Source organism: Oryx dammah, unplaced genomic scaffold (genome assembly GCF_014754425.2).
Source record: "Oryx dammah isolate SB20612 unplaced genomic scaffold, SCBI_Odam_1.1 HiC_scaffold_5, whole genome shotgun sequence".
Classification (NCBI taxonomy): domain Eukaryota; kingdom Metazoa; phylum Chordata; class Mammalia; order Artiodactyla; family Bovidae; genus Oryx; species Oryx dammah.
The window spans coordinates 98,305,080-98,325,240 of NW_024070189.1; the positions used below are offsets into that span (position 1 = coordinate 98,305,080).

The window sequence follows — 20,161 nt, forward strand, 5'->3', positions numbered from 1 at the left end:
AAGTTTCCCTTCCTCTGCAATTTTCTGGAAGAGTTTGAGTAGGATAGATGTTAACTCTTCTCAAAATTTTTGGTAGAATTCAGCTATGAAGCCGTCTGGACCTGGGCTTTTGTTTGCTGGAAGATTTCTGATTACAGTTTCGATTTGACAAAGGAGGCAAGAATATACAATGGAGTAAAGACAATCTCTTTAACAAGTGGTGCTGGGAAAACTGGTCCACCACTTGTAAAAGAATGAAACTAGATCACTTTCTAACACCACACACAAAGATAAACTCAAAATGGATTAAAGATCTAAATGTAAGACCAGAAACTATAAAACTCTTAGAGGAGAACATAGGCAAAACACTCTCCGACATAAACCACAGCAGGATCCTCTATGATCCACCTCCAGAATTCTGGAAATAAAAGCAAAAATAAACAAATGGGATCTAATTAAAATTAAAAGCTTCTGCACAACAAAGGAAAACATAAGCAAAGTGAAAAGACAGACTTCCGAATGGGAGAAAATAATAGCAAATGACGCAACTGACAAACAACTAATCTCAAAAATATACAAGCAACTCCTGAAACTCAATTCCAGAAAAATAAACGACCCAATCAAAAAATGGGCCAAAGAACTAAATAGACGTTTCTCCAAAGAAGACATACGGATGGCTAACAAACACATGAAAAGATGCTCAACATCACTCATTATTAGAGAAATGCAAATCAAAACCACAATGAGGTACCACTTCACACCAGTCAGAATGTCTGCAATCCAAAAATCTGCAAGCAATAAATGCTGGAGAGGGTGTGGAGAGAAGGGAACCCTCCTACACTGTTGGTGGGAATGCAAACTAGTACAGCCACTATGGAGAACAGTGTGGAGATTCCTTAAAAAATTGCAAATAGAACTGCCTTATGACCCAGCAATCCCACTGCTGGGCATACACACGGAGGAAACCAGAATTGAAAGAGACACATGTACCCCAATGTTCATCGCAGCATTGTTATTAATAGCCAGGACATGGAAACAACCTAGATGTCCATCAGCAGATGAATGGATAAGAAAGCTGTGGTACATATACACAATGGAGTATTACTCAGCCATTACTGAATCAGTTCTGATGAGATGGATGAAACTAGAGCTGATTATACAGAGTGAAGTAAGACAGAAAGAAAAACACCAATACAGTATACTAACACATATATATGGAATTTAGAAAGATGGCAATGATGACCCTGTATGCAGGACAGCAAAAAAGACACAGATGTGTATAGCGGACTTCTGGACTCAGAGGGAGAGGGAGAGGGTGTGATGATTTGGGAGAATGGCATTGAAACATGTATAATATCATGTAAGAATCGAATTGCCAGTCTATGTCTGATGCAGGATATGGCACGCTTGGGGCTGATACGCGGGGATGACCCAGAGAGATGTTGTGGGGAGGGGGGTGGGAGGGGGGTTCATGTTTGGGAACACATGTACACCTGAGGTGGATTCATGTCAATCTATGCCAAAACCAATACAGAATTGTAAAGTAAAAATTTAAATAAATAAATAAATAAATTAATTAAAAAAAAAAAGAATTGACAGATGAACATATCTCTCATTCCTCAAAGTTTTTCCTGACTCCTTATTACACAAAAAATCACCCTTAGCAAATTTCAATACACAATATTAGCTATAGGTTCTATGCTCTATAGTAGACCTCCTAAACTTATTATTTTGCATAATTGAAAGCTTATGTATGTCCTTGATATTAGTAAAGGCTATGGGTGTATACTTATTCCCAATTTGTCAGGTTATACACATTAATCATGTGCAACTTTTTCCAAGCAAATCACAAGGTAAAAAAGTGGTTTTAAATAAATATAAACTTATTTTAAAAAGCCCTTAAAAAAATAAAAAGTCCTTTTAAGTCTCAGCCCTCATATGCTGGCAGAAAAGAATGTACATATTTTAAAGAAAAAAATCAATAAAAATTAATTTATGGTTTATGAGACAAATATTGAGTCTCTCTTTCTCTGTCAGGGTCAGTTCTTGGCTCTGAAGATCCAGTTATGATTAAGAGAGTGATCTCTTTCTTCAAGGAGTTCCTAGCTCTGTAGGCTTGTTGATAGTTAGACAATAGAAACAATCAAAATGATGAAGCTTACGATCAAATATGAGGAGCTGTGGGAACATGTAGGTGGATCTATAACCTAGTCAGACCTGTAGGAGGTTCTGATACTGGGAAGGGTTCCCTGAGAGAATTCTGTTGTGTTTATGATGAGAGGTGAAGGATGAGTAGGTGTAGATAGTATGAAAATATTGGGGACAGCCAAGAAGAGAGAGGGAGTGATTGAGAGAGAGAGAGAGAGAGAGAGAGAGAGAGAGAGAAAATAACATTAAGCTTGACACTGCTATGGTAGGGCTCATGTGCGTTATACAATTTATTCCTCATAACAACATAGGTAATCAAATGATTACAGATCAGGCATAAGGATACAGAGTCAGTAACTGAAGTTCACACTGATAGAAATGATAGAATTGGTGCTTGATCCCAAATAGGAACTGTGTGCGATTTGGGAGGTGTTAGGACCATGCTAGTTGGCTCCACCAGGAAGAACCAAAGAGAGAGCTACACAGACAGAGTTGGCATACTGCAGCCTGTGGTCCACACTGGGCTCCTGTCTGATTTTGGTAATGCGTTTTACTGGGTCAGAGTTACACTCATTTTCTTATATCTTTTCTGTGGCTGCTTTTGAACTACAAGGACAGAGGTGAAAAATTGCAACTGAGACTGTTTGACCCACAAAACCAAAATATCTACTACCTTGTGTTTTATAGGGAAAGTTTTCTGAATTTTTTTTTGCTAAACGGTCTAGAAAGGCCAGTGATCCAGAAATCATCTGATGCAGGTTGACATCAGTTTTTTACCAACATAAGAATTTGTTGTGAGTTGTTAAGTTGCTAAGTCGTGTCCGACTATTTGTGACCCCATGAACCACAGTGCGCCAGGTTTCCCAGTCTTTCACTATCTCCCTGAGTTTGCTCAAACTCATGTCATCTAGTTGGTGATGCTATCCAACAATTTCATCCTTGTCACTCCCTTTTCCTGCCCTCAATCTTCCCAGAAAGAGAATCTTTTCCAGTGAGTCAGCTGTTCGCATCAGGTGGCCAAAGTATTGGAGCTTCAGCTTCAACATCATCCTCCCAGTGAATGTTCAGTGTTGGTTTCCTTCAAGATTGACTGGTTTGATCTCCTTGCCATCCAAGGCTGTCTCAAGAGTCTTCTACAGCACTACAACTCGAGAGCATAAATTTTTGGCATTCAGATTTCTTTATGGTCCAGCATAGGAATTTGTTGTGAGTACCAGTGTGCATTTGATCACATCTCTATCACCAAAAGCCTAGTTAAAAGATGGCACCGGAATAAAGAGATATTTTCTAAAGAAGTCATAGAGACTATCAGCAGGCACATGAAAAATGTTCAACATCACTAATGTTAGGGAAATGTAAGTCAAAACCACAGTGAGACATTCCAGCACACTTGATAGAATGGCTCTTATCAAACACGCATGTAATAATCACTGTCAGTGAGAATGTGGAGAAAAAGGAACTCTTATACACTGTTGTTAGAAATAACAACAACTGTTGTTAGAATAAACTGATGCAATCACTATGGAAGATAGTATTGAGACCTTCAAAAACATTAAGAATAGAACTACTATGTGATCCAGCTATCCCGTGCCTGGGTAATTATAAAGACTACAAAAACACTAACTCAAAATGATGTGCAGACTTTTATGTTCACTGCAGCATTATTTGTAATGGCAAAGATATGGAGGCATACTAAGTGCCTATCAAAGTACAGCCATGCAGCACTACCTAGCCATAAAAATGAGGAAATCTTGCTCTTTGTTATAACATGAATGGATGCTGGGTTTATTATGCTAAGTGAAAGAAGTCAGAAAAAGACAAATTACAGTCTGATTTCATTCACACGTGGAATATAACAAACCAATAAACAAACAAAATCAATGAACTACCTAAACCAAACAAATGCCCTCTCCCCATAGATGAAGATAGTAGAGTACTGACAGAGGAGAAAAGATGAGTTTGGGGCGAGGTGAAATGGTCAAAGTGGTTCAACTGTATGGTGATGGATGGAAACCTAATTATCAGTGGTAAACAGATTGTAGGGTATACAAACATAGACATATGTCAGACACATAAAACATATAGAGTGTTGCAGAACAATATTGACAATATATCAATGGGGAAAAGACAATCTTTTCAGTAAATGGTTCTGGGAAAACTAGACAGCTACATATAAAGGAATGATATGAAACACTCCCTAACATCATATATAAAAATAAACTCAAAATACATTAATGACTTAAATGTAAGGCAAGACATTATAAAACTCTTCAGTTCAGTTCAGTTCAGTCACTCAGTCGTGTCCGACTCTTTGTGACCCCATGAATTGTAGTACACCAGGCCTCCCTGTACATCACCAACTCCCGGAGTTCACTCAAACTCATGTCCATCGAGTTGGTGATGCCATCCAGCCATCTCATCCTCTGTCATCCCCTTTTCCTCCTGCCCCCAATCCCTCCCAGCATCAGAGTCTTTTCCAATGAGTCAACTCTTCATATGAGGTGGCCAAAGTACTGGCGTTTCAGCTTTAGCATCATTCCTTCCAAAGAAATCCCAGGGCTGATCTCCTTTAGAATGGACTGGTTGGATCTCCTTGCAGTCCAAGGGACTCTCAAGAGTCTTCTTCAACACCACAGTTCAAAAGCATCAATACTTTGGAGCTCAGCTTTCTTCACAGTCCAACTCTCACATCCATACATGGCCACTGGAAAAACCATAGCCTTGACTAGACGGATCTTTGTTGGCAAAGTAATGTCTGTGTTATTGAATATGCTATCTAGGTTGGTCATAACTTTCCTTTCAAGGAGTGAGTAAGCATCTTTTAATTTCATGGCTGCAGTCACCATCTGCAATGATTTTGGAGCCCCCCTAAATAAAGTCTTACACTGTTTCCACTGTTTCCCCATCGATTTGCCATGAAGTGATGGGACCAGATAACATGATCTTTGTTTTCTGAATATTGAGCTTTAAGCCAACTTTTTTACTCTCCTCTTTCACTTTCATCAACAGGCTTTTTAGTTTCTCTTCACTTTCTGCCATAAAACTCTTAGAGGAAAACGTAAGCAGAACTCTCTTTCACACAAATTACAGCAAGATCTTTTGCCCTCATTCTTCTCCTAGAGTAATTAAAATAAAATTAAAATAAAAAATGGGGCCTAGTTAAACTTAAAAGCTTTTGCACAGCAAAGGAGACCATAAACAAGATGAAAAGGCAACCCTCATAATGGGAGAAAATATTTGCAAATGATGCAAATGAAGCAACTGACAAAGGACTAATCTCTAAAGTGTACAAAGAGTTCATGCACACAGCTCTCTCTCTCTCTCTTTCTATATATATATATATAAACACACCTATATGCACACAGACATATATATATAAACCAGGAAAAAATGGGAGAAAGACCTAAACAGACATTTCTTCAAAAAAAATCATACATAGTGAAAAAACATATGAAAAGATGCTCAACATCGCTAATTATTAGAAAAATAGTTATCAAAACCACAGTGAGGTACTACCTCACACCAGCCAGAATGGCCATCATCATAAAGTCTGCAGAAAATAAATTGTTGGAGAGGGAGTGGAGCAAAGGCAATTCTCCCACACTAATGCTATGAATGTGTACTGGCACAGTCATTATGGAGAACAATATGGACATTCCTTAAGAAACCAAAAATAGCACTACCATATAATCTAGGAATCCCACTCTGTGGCATATATCTGGAGAAATACATGGCTTAAAAAAATAATTGCACCCCTATGTTCTCTGCAGTACTATTTGTAATAGCCAGAACATGGAAGCAATCTAAATGTCCATCAATAGAGGAATGGATAAAGAAGAAGTGGTACATATATACAATGGAATGTTACTCAGCTATAGAAAAGAGTGCCATTTGTGACAACATGGATGGATTTAGAGATTTTCATACTGAGTGAAGTAAGTCAGACAGAGAAAGACAAATATAAAATATTTTGTTCCAATCCCAAAGAAGAGAAATGCCAAAGAATGTTCAAATTACTGTACAATTGTGCTCATTTCACAAGCTAACAATGTTATGCTCAAAATCCTTCAAGCTAGGCTTCAGCAGTATGTGAACCAAGAACATCCAGGTGTGCAAGCCAAGTTTCAAAGAAGCAGAGGAACCAGAATTCAAATTGCCAACATCTGCTGGATCATGGGAAAGCAAGAGAATTCCAGAATAACATCTACTCCTGCTTCACTGACTACACTAAAGCCTTTGACTGTGTCACTTCAGTTCAGTTCAGTCGCTCAGTCGTGTCCGACTCTTTGCGACCCCATGAATCGCAGCACACTAGGCCTCCCTGTCCATCACCAACTCCCAGAGTTCACTCAGACTCGTGTCCATCGAGTCAGTGATGCCATCCAGCCATCTCATCTTCTGTCATCCCCTTCTCCTCCTGCCCAAAATCCTTCCCAGCATCAGAGTCTTTTCCAATGAGTCAACTCTTCGCATGAGGTGGCCAAAGTACTGGAGTTTCAGCTTTAGCATCATTCCTTCCAAAGAAATCCCAGGCCTGATCTCCTTCAGAATGGACTGGTTGGATCTTCTTGCAGTCCAAGGGACTCTCAAGAGTCTTCTCCAACACCACAGTTCAAAAGCATCAATTCTTCGGCACTCAGCCTTCTTCACAGTCCAACTCTCACATCTATACATGACCACTGGAAAAACCATAGCCTTGACTAGACGGACCTTAGTCAGCAAAGTAATATCTCTGTTTTTGAATATGCTATCTAGGTTGGTCATAACTTTTCTTCCAAGGAGTAAGCGTCTTTTAATTTCATGGCTGCGATCCCCATCTGCAGTGATTTTGGAGCCCCTAAAAATAAAGTCTGACACTGTTTCTACTGTTTCTCCATCTATTTCCCATGGAGTGATGGGACCGGATGCCATGATCTTCGTTTTCTGAATGTTGAGCTTTAAGCCAACTTTTGAGTCTCTTCTTTCACTTTCATCAAGAGGCTTTTGAGTTCCTCTTCACTTTCTACCATAACGGTGGTGTCATCTGCATATCTGAGGTTATTGATATTTCTTCTGGCAATCTTGATTCCAGCATGTGTTTCTGCCAGTCCAGCGTTTCTCATGATGTACTCTTCATATAAGTTAAATAAGCAGGTGACAATATACAGCCTTGATGTACTCCTTTTCCTATTTGGAACCAGTCTGTTGTGTACATCACAACATATTTTGGGAAATTCTTAACGAGATGGGAGTACCAGACCACCATACCTGTCTCCTGAGACATGTGTATGTAGGTAAGAAGCAACAGTTAGAACTGGACATGGAACAAACGAATGGTTCAAAATTGGGGAAGGAGTACATCAAGGCTGAGATTACATCATGTAAGATACCAGGATGGATGAATCACAAGCTGGAATCAAGACTGCAGGGAGAAATATTAACAACCTCAGATATGCAGGTGACACCACTCTAATGGCAGAAAGTGAAGAGAAACTAAATAGTCTCTTGATGAGAGTGAAAGAAGAGAGTGAAAAAGCTGGCTTGAAACTCAACATTAAAAAATACTAACACCATGGCATCCTGTCCCATCATGTTGTGGCAAACAGAAGCAGAAACCGATTTTCAGTGACAGATTTCCTTGGGCTCCCAAATCACTGTGGATGGCGACTACAGCCATGAAATTAAAAGATGCTTGCTCCTTGGAAGGAAAGCTATGGAAAACCTAGACAGTATATTAAAAAGCAGAAACAGCATTTTGCTGTTAACGGTTCATATAGTTAAAGCTATGGTTTTTCCAATAGTCATGTATGGGTATGAGAGTTGGATCATAAAGAAGGCTGAGTGCCAAAGAATTGATACTTTCAAACTGTGGTGTGGGAGAAGACTCTTGAGAGTCCCTTGAATTGCAAGGAGATCAAACTGGTCAATCCTAAAGGAAACCAATCCTGAATATTAACTGGAAGGACTGAGGCTGAAACTCCATTACCTTGACTGCCTGATGTGAAAAGCTGACTGATTGGAAAATATCCTGATGCTGGGAAAGATTGAAGGCATAAAGAGGAGGGAGTGGCAGAGGATGAAATGGTTAGATAGCATCACTAATGCAACTGATATAAACTTAAGCAAACTCTGGGAGACAGAGGAATCTCAGAGGGCAACATAACAACAACAACAACAATTCACCACAGAATACATGCTGAACCTCAGTTACTAGTGGAGAAACAGCTCAGATGCTCAAGTCCACCAGCAGCTAGTGGGGGTTAGTTGCAGAGGTTTGGGCTGGTGGCTGGTTCTTAGGGTAAGGACTGGGTTTGAATGCCCTGTGGACAATCAGAAGGGGCTAATGTAACACAGCAACCCAAACCATGTGAACACCAGAGACACAAAGAAAATCAAAGGATCTTTACTGCAGGAAGGCTCAAGTGCTGCATGGTGACACTTGGTGAGATCACAGAACAAATATTGTGCCCTAGTGAAAACCAAAGGAGAGTAAGCTGCTGCCATTTTTGACCCTCCTTCCCTGGAGGCAGAGAGGTAGGTGTGTGACAGCCAAAGCTGGAATGCAAGGGGCTGCTGCAATCTTGGCCCCAGAGACTGCATTTCTCACCAAACTGTGAGCAGGCTGTCAGTTGATCACCATGTCTTCCTTGGATCCTGGACAGTTCACATTGGCAAGGAATGTCACAGCCTGAGACCAGCTCCCCAGAGGAGACACACAGCACAGCTGGCATAGTGCCCTCTTCACGCAGCAGAGAAATTGAGCAGCTTGGACTGGGGAAGTGCATAAGATGCATGGCTCACCCAGGACAGTGTTCTCACCAAGCACCTGGTTGCCTGAGTTGCTTGGACCTGGGAAAGGCACAAAATGCACAGCACACCTGGGTCTGAGCCTTACGGAGGCCACCATCATCCTGATACCAAAACCAGACAAAAACCACAAAAAAGAAAACTGTAGGCCAATATCACTGATGAACATAGATGTAAAAATCCTCAACAAAATTCTAGCAAACAGAATCCAACAACATATTAAAAAGATCATACATCATGACCAAGTGGGCTTTATTCCAAGGATGCAAGGATTCTTCAATATTCTCAAATTAATCAATGTGATACAGCATCTTAACAAATTGAAAGATAAAAACGGTATGATTATCTCAATAGATTATCTCAATAATAGATAGATTATCTCAATAGATTCAGATAAAGCCTTTGACAAAATTCAACACTCATTTATGATAAAAACTCGAGAAAGTAGGCATAGAAGGTATACCTCAACATAACAAAAACTATATATGACAAACCCACAGCAAACATTATCCTCAATGGTGAAAAATTGAAAGCATTTCCTCTAAATCAGGAGCAAAGCAAGGGTGCCCACTCTTACCACTACTATTCAACATAGTTTTGGAAGTCTAGCCATAGCAATCAGAGCAGAAAAAGAAATAAAAGGAATCCAGATTGGAAAAGAAGTAAAACTGTCACTGTTTGCAGATGACATGATCCTCTACATAGAAAACCAGAAAATTACTAGAGTTAATCAATGAATATAGCAAAGTTGCAGGATATAAAATTAATACAGAGAAATCCCTTGCATTCATATACACTAACAATGAAAGATCAGAAAGAGAAATTTAGGAAATAATCCTATACACCATTGCAACATTAAGAATAAAGTACTTAGAAATAAATTTACCTAAAGAAACAAAAGATCCATATATAGAAAACTAGAAAATACTTATGAAAGAAATCAAAGATGACACAAATAGATAGAGAATATACCATGTTCATGGATTTAAAGAATCAATATAGTGAAAATGAGTATACTACCCAAAGCAATCTATAGATTCAATGCAATCCCCATGTAAGTTCAATGCTATTTTTCACAGAACTAGAACAAATAATTTCACAATTTGCATAGAAACACAAAAAAACCTCAAATAGCCAAAGGAATCTTGAGAAAGAAGAACAGAACTGGAGGAAACAACCTTCTTGACTTCAGACTATACTACAAAGCTACAGTCATCAAGACAGTATGGTACTGGCACAAAGACAGAAATATAGATGAATGGAACAAAATAGAAAGTCTGGAGATAAATCCATGCATATATAGACACCTTATCTTTAACAAAGGAAGCAAAAATATACAATGGAGAAAAGACAGTCTCTTCAACAGTGGTGCTGGGAAAACTGGTCAACCACCTGTAAAAAATGAAACTAGAACACTTTTTAATACCATACACAAAAATAAACTCAAAATTGATTAAATACTTAAATGTTAAGACTAGAAACTATAAAACTCTTAGAGAAAAATATAGGCAGAATAGTCTCTGACATAAATCACAGCAAGATCCTCTAAGACCCACCTCCCAGAGTAATGGAAATAAAAACAGAAGTAAACAAGTGACACCTAATTAAACTTAAAAGCTTGTGCCCTTTGAAGGAAGCTATAAGCAAGGTTAAAGGACAGCTTTCAGAATGGGAGAAAATAATAGCAAACAAAACAACTGACAAAGAATTAATCTCCAAAATATATAAGCAGTTCATGTAGCTCAGTACCAGAAAAATGAACAACTCAATCAAAGAGTAGGCCAAAGACCTAAACAGACATTTATCCATAGAAGACATACAGATGGCTAACAAACACATGAAAAGATGCTCAACATCACTTGTTAGTAGAGAAATGCAAATCAAACCACAATGAGGTATCATTTCACCCTGGTCAGAATGGCCATTATCAAAAAGTTTACAAACAGTAAATGCTGGAAAGTGCATAGAGAAAAGCTAATACTTTTGGACTGTTGGTGGGAATGCAAACTGGTACAACCGTTATAGAGAACAGTGTGGAGATTCCTTTAAAACTGGGAATAGACCTGTCATATGACCCAGCAATCTCATTGTTGGGTATACTCCCCAAGGAAATGAGAATTGAAAGCGACTCATATACCCCAATGTTCACTGCAGCATTATTTATAATTGCTAGGACATGGAAGCAACCTGGATGTCTATCAGCAGATGAATAGATAAGGAAGATGTACATATACAGAGTGGAATATCACTCAGCTATAAAAAGAAACTCATTTGAATCAATTCTAGTGAGGTTGATGAAACTGGAGCCTATTATACAGAGTGAAGTAAATCAGAAAGAGAAAGATAAATACTGTATATTAATGCCTATATATGAAATTTAGAAAGATGGTAATGGAGATCCTATATGCAGGGCAGCAAAAGAGACACAGACGTAAAGAATAGACTTTTGGGGCTCTGTGGGAGAAGGGGACAATGGGATGACTTGAAAGAATAGCACTGAAACATGTATATTAGCACATGTAAAATAGATGACCAGTGCAAGTTCGATGCAAGCAGCAAGGCACACAAAGCCGGTGCTCTGGTACAACCCAGAGGGAGAGGGTAGGGAGGGATGAAGCAGGAGGGTTAAGGATGGGGGGACACATGTACACCTGAGGCTGATTCATGTTGATGTATGGCAAAGCCGCCACCACAATATTGTAAAGTAATTATCCTTAAATTAAAATGAATAAATTAAGAAAGATAAAATGAAAGTGCTATGTTGGCTCTAGGATGGCCTTAGTCATGCATGAGAAGTTAGAATGGCAGAAATTTGCTTTTACCGTTTGGGTGTTCCATAAAGATGAGGCCTGGATGCAGAAGAAATGGCCACAATCACAGCCGGGACTCCGTAGCCCACTGGGAACGTGAGCTTCTTCATGAACCTGTTGACATTGGAGTAGTTGACCACCGTCAGGTTGCGGGCAGTGAGGAAGAGCTGCAGACCCTCCAGCAGCATCCAGGTGAAGGAGGCCAGGTAGAGATAGTGTAAGGCACCTGCGATGATGGCACACAGCACCTGGGGTAGGAGGAAGGTGTCACCTGGATGGTTTGTCAGGATGGAGCATGGCCCCAGAACTTCTTCTATGACTTGCCACTGGGGATAATTCTGATGTAAATGAATGAATTATCAATTGAATGCTTGCTTTCTAGTTGTGTCAGTCCATGTGAATTGGCTACTTATCCATCTAACATTACCTGGAATCCCATTATATTAAGGAGTCCAATGCAGTATGGCCCCATGAACTCAGCATCCCTGGGGCAGGGATATTCTGGGACAGTATACGTACCTTGCTCTCAGTTCTGTTGATGGCTGTCAGGAAGAGCAGGTGGGCCAGGAAGAGGCAGAGCGAGAGCTGCAGGTGGAGCGAGGTGCTGGTGTTCTGGATGGCTTTGCACAGCAGGAACGTGAGGGCCGCCAGGAGGAGACACAGCAGAGAGAGGCTCAGTCCCACGTAGGTGATCACAGTCAGTGTGAAATCTTCCTCCTGGGACCCAGCAGAGAGATCAGTCATACTTTCCTGCTGTGGGGTAGTGATCCTTCCACCATTTTTATTTGGAGACATAGAAAAATCAGGAATGGAGGTGCTGAGTAGATTACGTTATGAATATGTTTATGGATATGTTATGTTTATGGATAACTTTCTCCGGGTTCAAAAACAGAAATTTATAGGATCTGAATGATAAAATCTGTGCCTGGAAGGACTGAAGGATAAGAGAGTCCTAATGAAGACCAAGACCTGTATCTCACAAGGGTTTTCCCTCTAGACTTTTAAGCATGACTAAGCTTCTCAGTTAACTTGATAGGTTCACAAGGCAAGAAACTACATTTTGAGCACCATCCTCCATCCCTGTAATGTAATGATCTATGACAAAGTCTTTGCCCTTTGTCATGATCCAGGTATCAATTCTCAACTCTGAATTCAGCACAGTTTATCCCTGTAATATTTCTTCATGATTGGCCTCTTACAGATTTAGAGCTAATTCTTGGGTAAAAGAGAAAAACTACTATGCTTGGATGTTGGCTGTAGCTTAAAATTGATAGTGTCTGCCTCTTTTTGGCATGCATGTGTTCTCAGTCACTCAGGTGTGTCTGACTTTTTGTGACCTCAAGGACTGTAGCCCGCCAAGCTCCTCTGTCCATGGAATTTTCCAGGCAAAAATACAGGACTGGGTTGCTATTTCCTCCTTCAGGGGATCTTCCCAACCCAGGCATTGAACCTGAGTCTCCTGCATCTTCTCAATTGGCAAGTGGATTCTTTACTACTGAGCCACCTGGGAAGCTCACCTCTTTTTGGAAATCATCCTAAATACCTGAGGACAAGGAAAAAATATCTGCCAATTTCCTTTTAGTATAAGTCTGGGTGAAGAGAGAGAGGGAGAAAGACAGAAGCAGGTGCACAAAGGATGAAGAAAATGAATGTTAAAATTTGCAAATTAGGTGCTTCTGGATAAAAAGCAATTGAGTATGGTAGCACCAAGTTTATTTTTGCACCATGTCTCTATGTTTGATTTTGTTTAAGAATGAAATGTTTAAAAATAAATAACGAGCCCTCCAGATGATTCTGATGCACTTTAACATTTGAGAATGTTTGGCTTATGGCATAAAACTACTTTCTGTACCATATTAAAGTTCCCAAGAGAGGTCCACATAGGAAGAAATGCAGATAGCCCCTAAGAGCTAAACATGGACACCTGCTGACAGATAGGAAGTCAAGGAGACCTCAGTCCTACCACCACAAGGAACTGAATTGTGCCAAAAATTAGAGGGTTAGAGGAGGACTGCAAATCTCAGATCAGAATGCAGCCCAGGCTGACAGAATGATTTCAGCCCTGGAAGAACCTGAGCAGACATCCCCGCTATACCATGCCAGATCACTGACCTGCGATAACTGGGAGACAGTATTTTTTTCAAGTTTTACACGTGTGAGAATTTGTTCCACATCAAGATATTGAATGCGGCCCCTCTGAGGGTCACCTGCACATCATAGTAGGCCATGAGGACAGCAAAGCTGCTGAAGTGGGTGCACTGGCAGGTGGTGCTGTCATCTCTGCTGTCCGTCATCCTGCAGCCTCTGGTTGCCCAATGGCCACTTCCATTCTGGCCCTGCTCCCAGAAGACACAGTGCACCTTCCCCTTTGTTTCAGGGGTCCTTGACTGTAGAAACAGGAAGTAGGTTTGAGCTGGTGGTTCTGTTGCTCAGAAAGGCTGATTCAAATCTAGCTCATGATGGACTTTCCTGGGATATGATGCACCCGTGATGAACATCCCTGAAGCACAAAGGCTGTGCTCAGGACTCAGGTCTCTCCCACACCCACAGCTTCATCCCCCCCAGGACTCACATGTTTGAAGACAAATTTGACTGGAGAACTGAGGTTCTGTGTGTTACTGTTGCTGATAAAGGCAGATATGACATCAGACAGCAGGATAGGGGGAATTTCCTGCAGCAATTCCCCGTGTGTCTCATGTGGAACTACCTGTTCCTCAGCATCCACGATCAGGGGGACTTTATCCAGCAACTTTTCAATCCCAGGTATGGAGACAAGGCCCACCACAATGGGATCTGCAGGACAAGGGCAAGGTGGATACCTTGGGATATCCATGACTCCTCCTTTAATGAACTATTTCCCTGTGGCTCCACCATTACCCATAGTTTCCTTTAAAGTATACATTTCTTTTTATTGCTTCTTTGAGTATCGTATTCCATTTTGAATTCCTAGGGATCTGTACCCTGCCACAACCATTACCTGAGTCATTAAATTCGTGCACTGTATCCCAGGTCAGTATCATCTTTATGTTATTCAGAGTCAAGGTGACATTCTTATCTTCTTTATCCAGTGCCTTCAGTGACATTTCTAAGAATTGTGAGGGTTGTAGAAGGGAGTTAGATTAGTAATTGTGCCTATGATGGTACACATACTACCATTATTTGCATACATAAAAATAAATATTTTAATATATTATGTGCTGTGTGCTGCCCTTATTTGGTCAATCATGTCCAAATCTTTTCAACCCCATGGGTGGTAGACTGCCAAGCTCCTCTGTCCATGGGGATTCTCCAGGCAGAATACTGGAGTGGGATACCATGCCCTCCTCTAGGAGATCTTCCTAACCCAGGGATCAAGCCCAGGTATCCTGCATTGTAAACTTTGGATTAATATTGGAATCTTTACTGTTGATCCACTAGGGAAGCTCAATAATATTAGTCTTGGTAGCCTATCCCTTCCTGGATCTTCCCGATGCAGGAATCAAATCAGGGTCTCCTGTATTGCAGGAAGATTCTTTACCAGCTGAGCTACCAGGGAAGCCCCTTAATATATTATATAAACATGTAGATACTTTATATATTACATAATGTATATTATATGGGCTTCCATGGTAGCTAAGGAAATAATGATATATTTTTATCATTGATTTACATGATATCTAAATATGATGATTTATATGTATAATCATTTATGTGATTGTGCAAGCATATAAATGATTATATATCATTTTATCAATGATATATAAATAATAATATTTATAATAATATATTGTTTTAAGCAATATCATTTGGTACACATAATATTGGTATATGCATATATCATTTAAATTTACAAAGGATTGTAAGAGAACGCGTGAGCAATTATTCAACAACATGAAATGCAACCTAAATAAAATGGAGAAATTCCTAGAGACACAAAATACAAAAAATTGATTTAAGAAAATGGAAAATCAGAGCAATCTAATAACAGATAAATGGATTGAATCAGTATCCAAAACTTTCCAAAATAGACCAGAACAGATGGCTTCTACAGTGAATGCTCCCAGGCATTCTGGAAAAATTAATACTAATCCTTTGTAAACTTTTCTATAGAATAGAAGAGAAATAGCTCTACCTAAATAGTTCTATGAGACCATCATTATCCCAAGAACAAAACAAGATAATGCATCACAGTAATCCCAATAAACCAATGTCAATTTGAACATAGATTCACAAATAGTCAACAAAATAGAAGGAAAAATTTTATCCAAGGAAACTCAAGACTTGTATATTGAACACTACAAAAGACTGTTGAAAGAAATTAGAAACTCTGAATAAATCATAAGACATCCTGTGTTCATGGATCAGAACCATTATATTAAGATCTCAACAGTCCCCAAAGTGATTTATGGATTCAATGCAATCTGTATCAAAATTCTGACATCATTAAATCAATTTTCAGCAGAAATGGAAAGCTCATCCTAAAATCTATAATGGATTGCAAGTGACCTGGATAAACAAAGCAATCTTAAAGGTGAAAAACAAATTTGGAGGCATTACAATTTCTGATTTCAAAACTTACTGCCAACCTACAGTATTCAAAATGGTGGGAAATTGTTATATGAATACAGTGCAGTAAAACAGAACTGAGGATCCAGGAATAAATCCATGCATCTATGGTCAGTTGATTTTCACAAAGGGGAGTCAAGACCATCAATAGGCAAAGAAAAATCTCTTCAACAATGATGCTGAGACATCCAGCTTTCCACAAGCAAATGAAGGAATTCAGTGACCTACTTCACACAATAAATTTTAATAAAGAAATCGGTCAAAGACCTTTTGGGGTCAAAATGGGTCAAAGATCTACATTTAAAAGTTAAAACTAGAACAAGTAGGACAAAAACACATGAGTAACTCTTCATGACCTTGGATTTGGAAATGGATTATTAGATATGAAAAAGTATGCAGAAGCAACAAAAGTGCCAATAGATTATATAGACTTCATCAAAATGGAAATATATACTCATTAAAATGAGAAGACCACAAAAAAGTGAAAAGGTAATCTACAGAATGGGAGAATATATTGGCAAAGACATATCTGATAGGGTCTAAATTATGATCTATGAAGATCTCTTATAGCTTAACAACCAAATGTAAAAAATTGAAATTGAAAAGAAAGAAAAATACTTGAGTAGATTTTTCTCCAATAAAATATAGACAGATTCAACAATGATACGAAAAGATGTTCAACAGCTTAGTCACTAAAGAAATGCAGATAGAATCATGATGAGATATCACCTCACACACACTAGAATGGCTACAAAATATTGTAAAGTAAAAAAAAAATAAAAATAAAAAATAAATCCTCCAGAAGGAGGCAACTGCAAAAATAAAAAATAAGAAAGAAAAAGAAAGCAAAATGGAAGTAACGTGTTGCTGAGGATGAGGAAATTGGAACCCTCATACATTGCTGTTGATAATGTAAAATGAAGAAATAGCCACTTTGGAAAACTAGTTTGGTGGTTCCTCAAAAAGCTGAAAGTAGAACTACCACATTACCAAGCAATTTTACACCCTATTATGTGCCCCAAAGAACTTTATTCAACAGTTATTCAAACCAAAACTTATGCTACAGGGACTTCCCTGGTGGTACAGTGCTTCCAAGACTCCATGCTTCCAATGCAAGAGACACAGTTTTGGTCTCTGGTCAAGGAATTAAGATCCTACTTCCCATATGCTGTGAGGTGCGGGCAGAAAAGAAACACCACATTCATATAGCTTTGGTCACAACAGTCAAAATGTGGCAGCCAGCCAAAGTCCATCAATGGATGAATGGATAAACTAAAGGAGGTACATCCATGTACAATACATTATTATTCAGCCATAAAAGAATGAAATACTGATACATGCTACACCATGGATGAACCATGGAAACATTATGCTAGGTGAAAGAAGCTAGACATTCAGGTCATATATCTTTAATTCTATTTATACAAAATTTCCAGCATGGCAAATTCATAGAGACAGAAAGCAAATCAGTGGTTGGCAGGGACCAGGGGAACAGAGGATTGAGGAGTGTTTGCTTAGCGGCTACAGTTTTTACTTTTGGAGAGTTGAAGTTATTTTATAAATAGAGGTGATGATTACAACCTTATGATGTGCTAAATGCTACTAGATTTTACACTTTGATTAAAATTGTGAACTTTAGTGTCTGTCAGTGGAGGAATGGGATAAAAAGATGTGGTGATTATGGAGAATAGAATATTAATCTACCACAGCAAAGAATGAAATTCTGCCATTTGCAACATTGTAGATGGACCTAGAGAGTATTATGCTTAGTGAAATAAGCCAGATAGAGAAAGACAAATACTGTATATCATTTCTATATGAAATATAAAAATAACATAAACCAAGATATGCAAAACAGAAACAGATTCATTGATATTGAAAAGAAACTAGTGGTTACCAAAAGGCAGATGGTAGGGTGTAAGGGCAAGTTAAGGTTATGGGATTAATAAGTGCAAACTGCTATGTTTAAAGTAGATAAGCAACAGGGATATATTGTTTAGGATAAGGAATATAGCCATTGTCCTGTAAGAACTTGTAACGGAGTGTACTCTGTAAAAATACTAAATTACTATGCTATATTCCTGAAACTACTATAAATAAAAATAAATTTTTAAAAATAAATAAATAATTGTGCTAAACAAAACAAATACTCAATTGAAACAGATTATACCTACATGACAAATAACATGAGAAAGTTATGTTATTCCAAATTAAAAATTTTCCCTTTTGTAACCATTTCTATTTTGTCTTAAACTTTTCATTATCATTTTTTTATACTCATAATTTATTTACAATGAAAGTGTATATTATATATAATTTTATTCATTTATGTTTTTCTTACTGAGGTATAATTGACAGGTATAGTGACTCCATATTTGAACATATTGCAAAACAATCACCACAAAAACTAGCTATTATGGAACATATGTATGGAGAATCCTCGCCGTCTACAGTCCATGGGTTGCAGAGTCAGACAAGACTGAGCCACTAACATATATATGATTTGGAACATCATACAGAGTTCCAGATTTTTCTGTGGTAAGTCCTTTTAAGATGTACTTTCATAGCAATTTAAAATACACTATGTATTAACTATAGTTACCATGTTGTACATTCCCATAACTTATTTTTAACTGGAAGCTTGTACCTTTTGACTTCTTTGCACCATTTCCTGTACTGCTAACCTGGTCTCTGGCAATCACCAGTCTGTTCTCTATGTTGATGACCTTGATGTTTGTATAGTTTTTTGAAAGTGTTAGTGGCTCAGTTGTGTCTGACTCTGCAACCCATGAACTGTAGATGGTGAGGCTCCCTCTGTCCATGGGATTCTCCAGACAACAGCACTGGAGTGGGTTGCCATTCCCTACTCCAGGGGATCTTCCTGACTCAGCGATCAAGCCCAGGTCTCCTGTATTGCAGGCTGACTCTACCATCTGAACCATTAGAGAAGCCAGGGTATTTCTCTTCCTCTGTCTTATTGTTTTGCTTAGCATAATAATTTATTTATTTTTTAAAATTTATTTTTATTTATGAGGCCAACATGAAATACAACCCTGGTCACTGGGCTCTAGTGAGGTTGGGAAAGGAATGAACCAGGAATGAGCAGAGCAGGAGCCTGGAGGCTGTTCCAGGTAATTACCTGTGCCTGAAGGTGAACTGAAGTGCAGTGACTCATTGTTCAGGGACTTGCTCAGTTCTCTCAAGACAGTTTCCAGGCCAGTGAGCAGGTTAGAGGCCACGAGATGCTGTTCTGGGTTGGGCAGGGTTTCCAGGTCCCGGGGGGCTTCCAGCATTTCATCCACACCCTGTATGAGGTTCTGCAGAGATAAAGACACAGAGCCAGTAGATCACACACCTGAGAGGTTGTATGAAGACATTACCCACTCACTCACAGAGAGCAGCTTGGAAACTGAGTGATAAAGGCAGTGCCAGGTAGGATTCTTTGGGTAGTCTTTGCCCCTGGAATCCAACCATTCAGAGGTCAATATTGTACATGAATGCCAAAGATGACATAAACCCAATATTCAGGAGCTGCAAGATTACAGGTTTTTAGAAGGTGCACGTGGGAGTCTAACAGTGACTACACATGTCCACACTTCCCACCCACCCTGGGAGAGGCAGGGCCTCAGAGCAGTGCACCATTATGTTGAGGTATCTCCTCCCAGACCAGATTTTCCTACAGCACCTGTGGGAAGCCTCTACCTGCCTCCCTGGGCCCTACCTTTACCTGGATAGTGTCCTCAACAGGGACTGACTCCATGTTTTCACTAAGATTCTGGACTCTGTTGAAGAAGCAGGAGAGCATCTGGGGGGGAAGAATATGAGGAGGTTAGAACTTAGGGGAAATAGGTGGGCTATATGGAGGCATTTCCTGTTGCGTGTTGTCTGCTGGG

The 20,161-nt window shown here is 39.2% G+C and overlaps 1 protein-coding gene across 1 annotated transcript in view; it reads right to left on the reverse strand.

The window, feature by feature from the left end:
* ADGRE2 (adhesion G protein-coupled receptor E2) overlaps nucleotides 1-20,161 on the reverse strand; it is a 188,085-nt gene that overhangs the window by 156,328 nt on the left and 11,596 nt on the right. The window contains exons 7-13 of the mRNA XM_040241647.1: nucleotides 19,996-20,073; nucleotides 19,408-19,585; nucleotides 14,701-14,808; nucleotides 14,296-14,516; nucleotides 13,931-14,110; nucleotides 12,243-12,440; nucleotides 11,736-11,971 (exon numbers count right to left, since the gene is read on the reverse strand). Coding sequence (XP_040097581.1) covers nucleotides 11,736-11,971; nucleotides 12,243-12,440; nucleotides 13,931-14,110; nucleotides 14,296-14,516; nucleotides 14,701-14,808; nucleotides 19,408-19,585; nucleotides 19,996-20,073 — 1,199 coding nt within the window. The remainder of the gene's footprint in view (nucleotides 1-11,735; nucleotides 11,972-12,242; nucleotides 12,441-13,930; nucleotides 14,111-14,295; nucleotides 14,517-14,700; nucleotides 14,809-19,407; nucleotides 19,586-19,995; nucleotides 20,074-20,161) is intronic.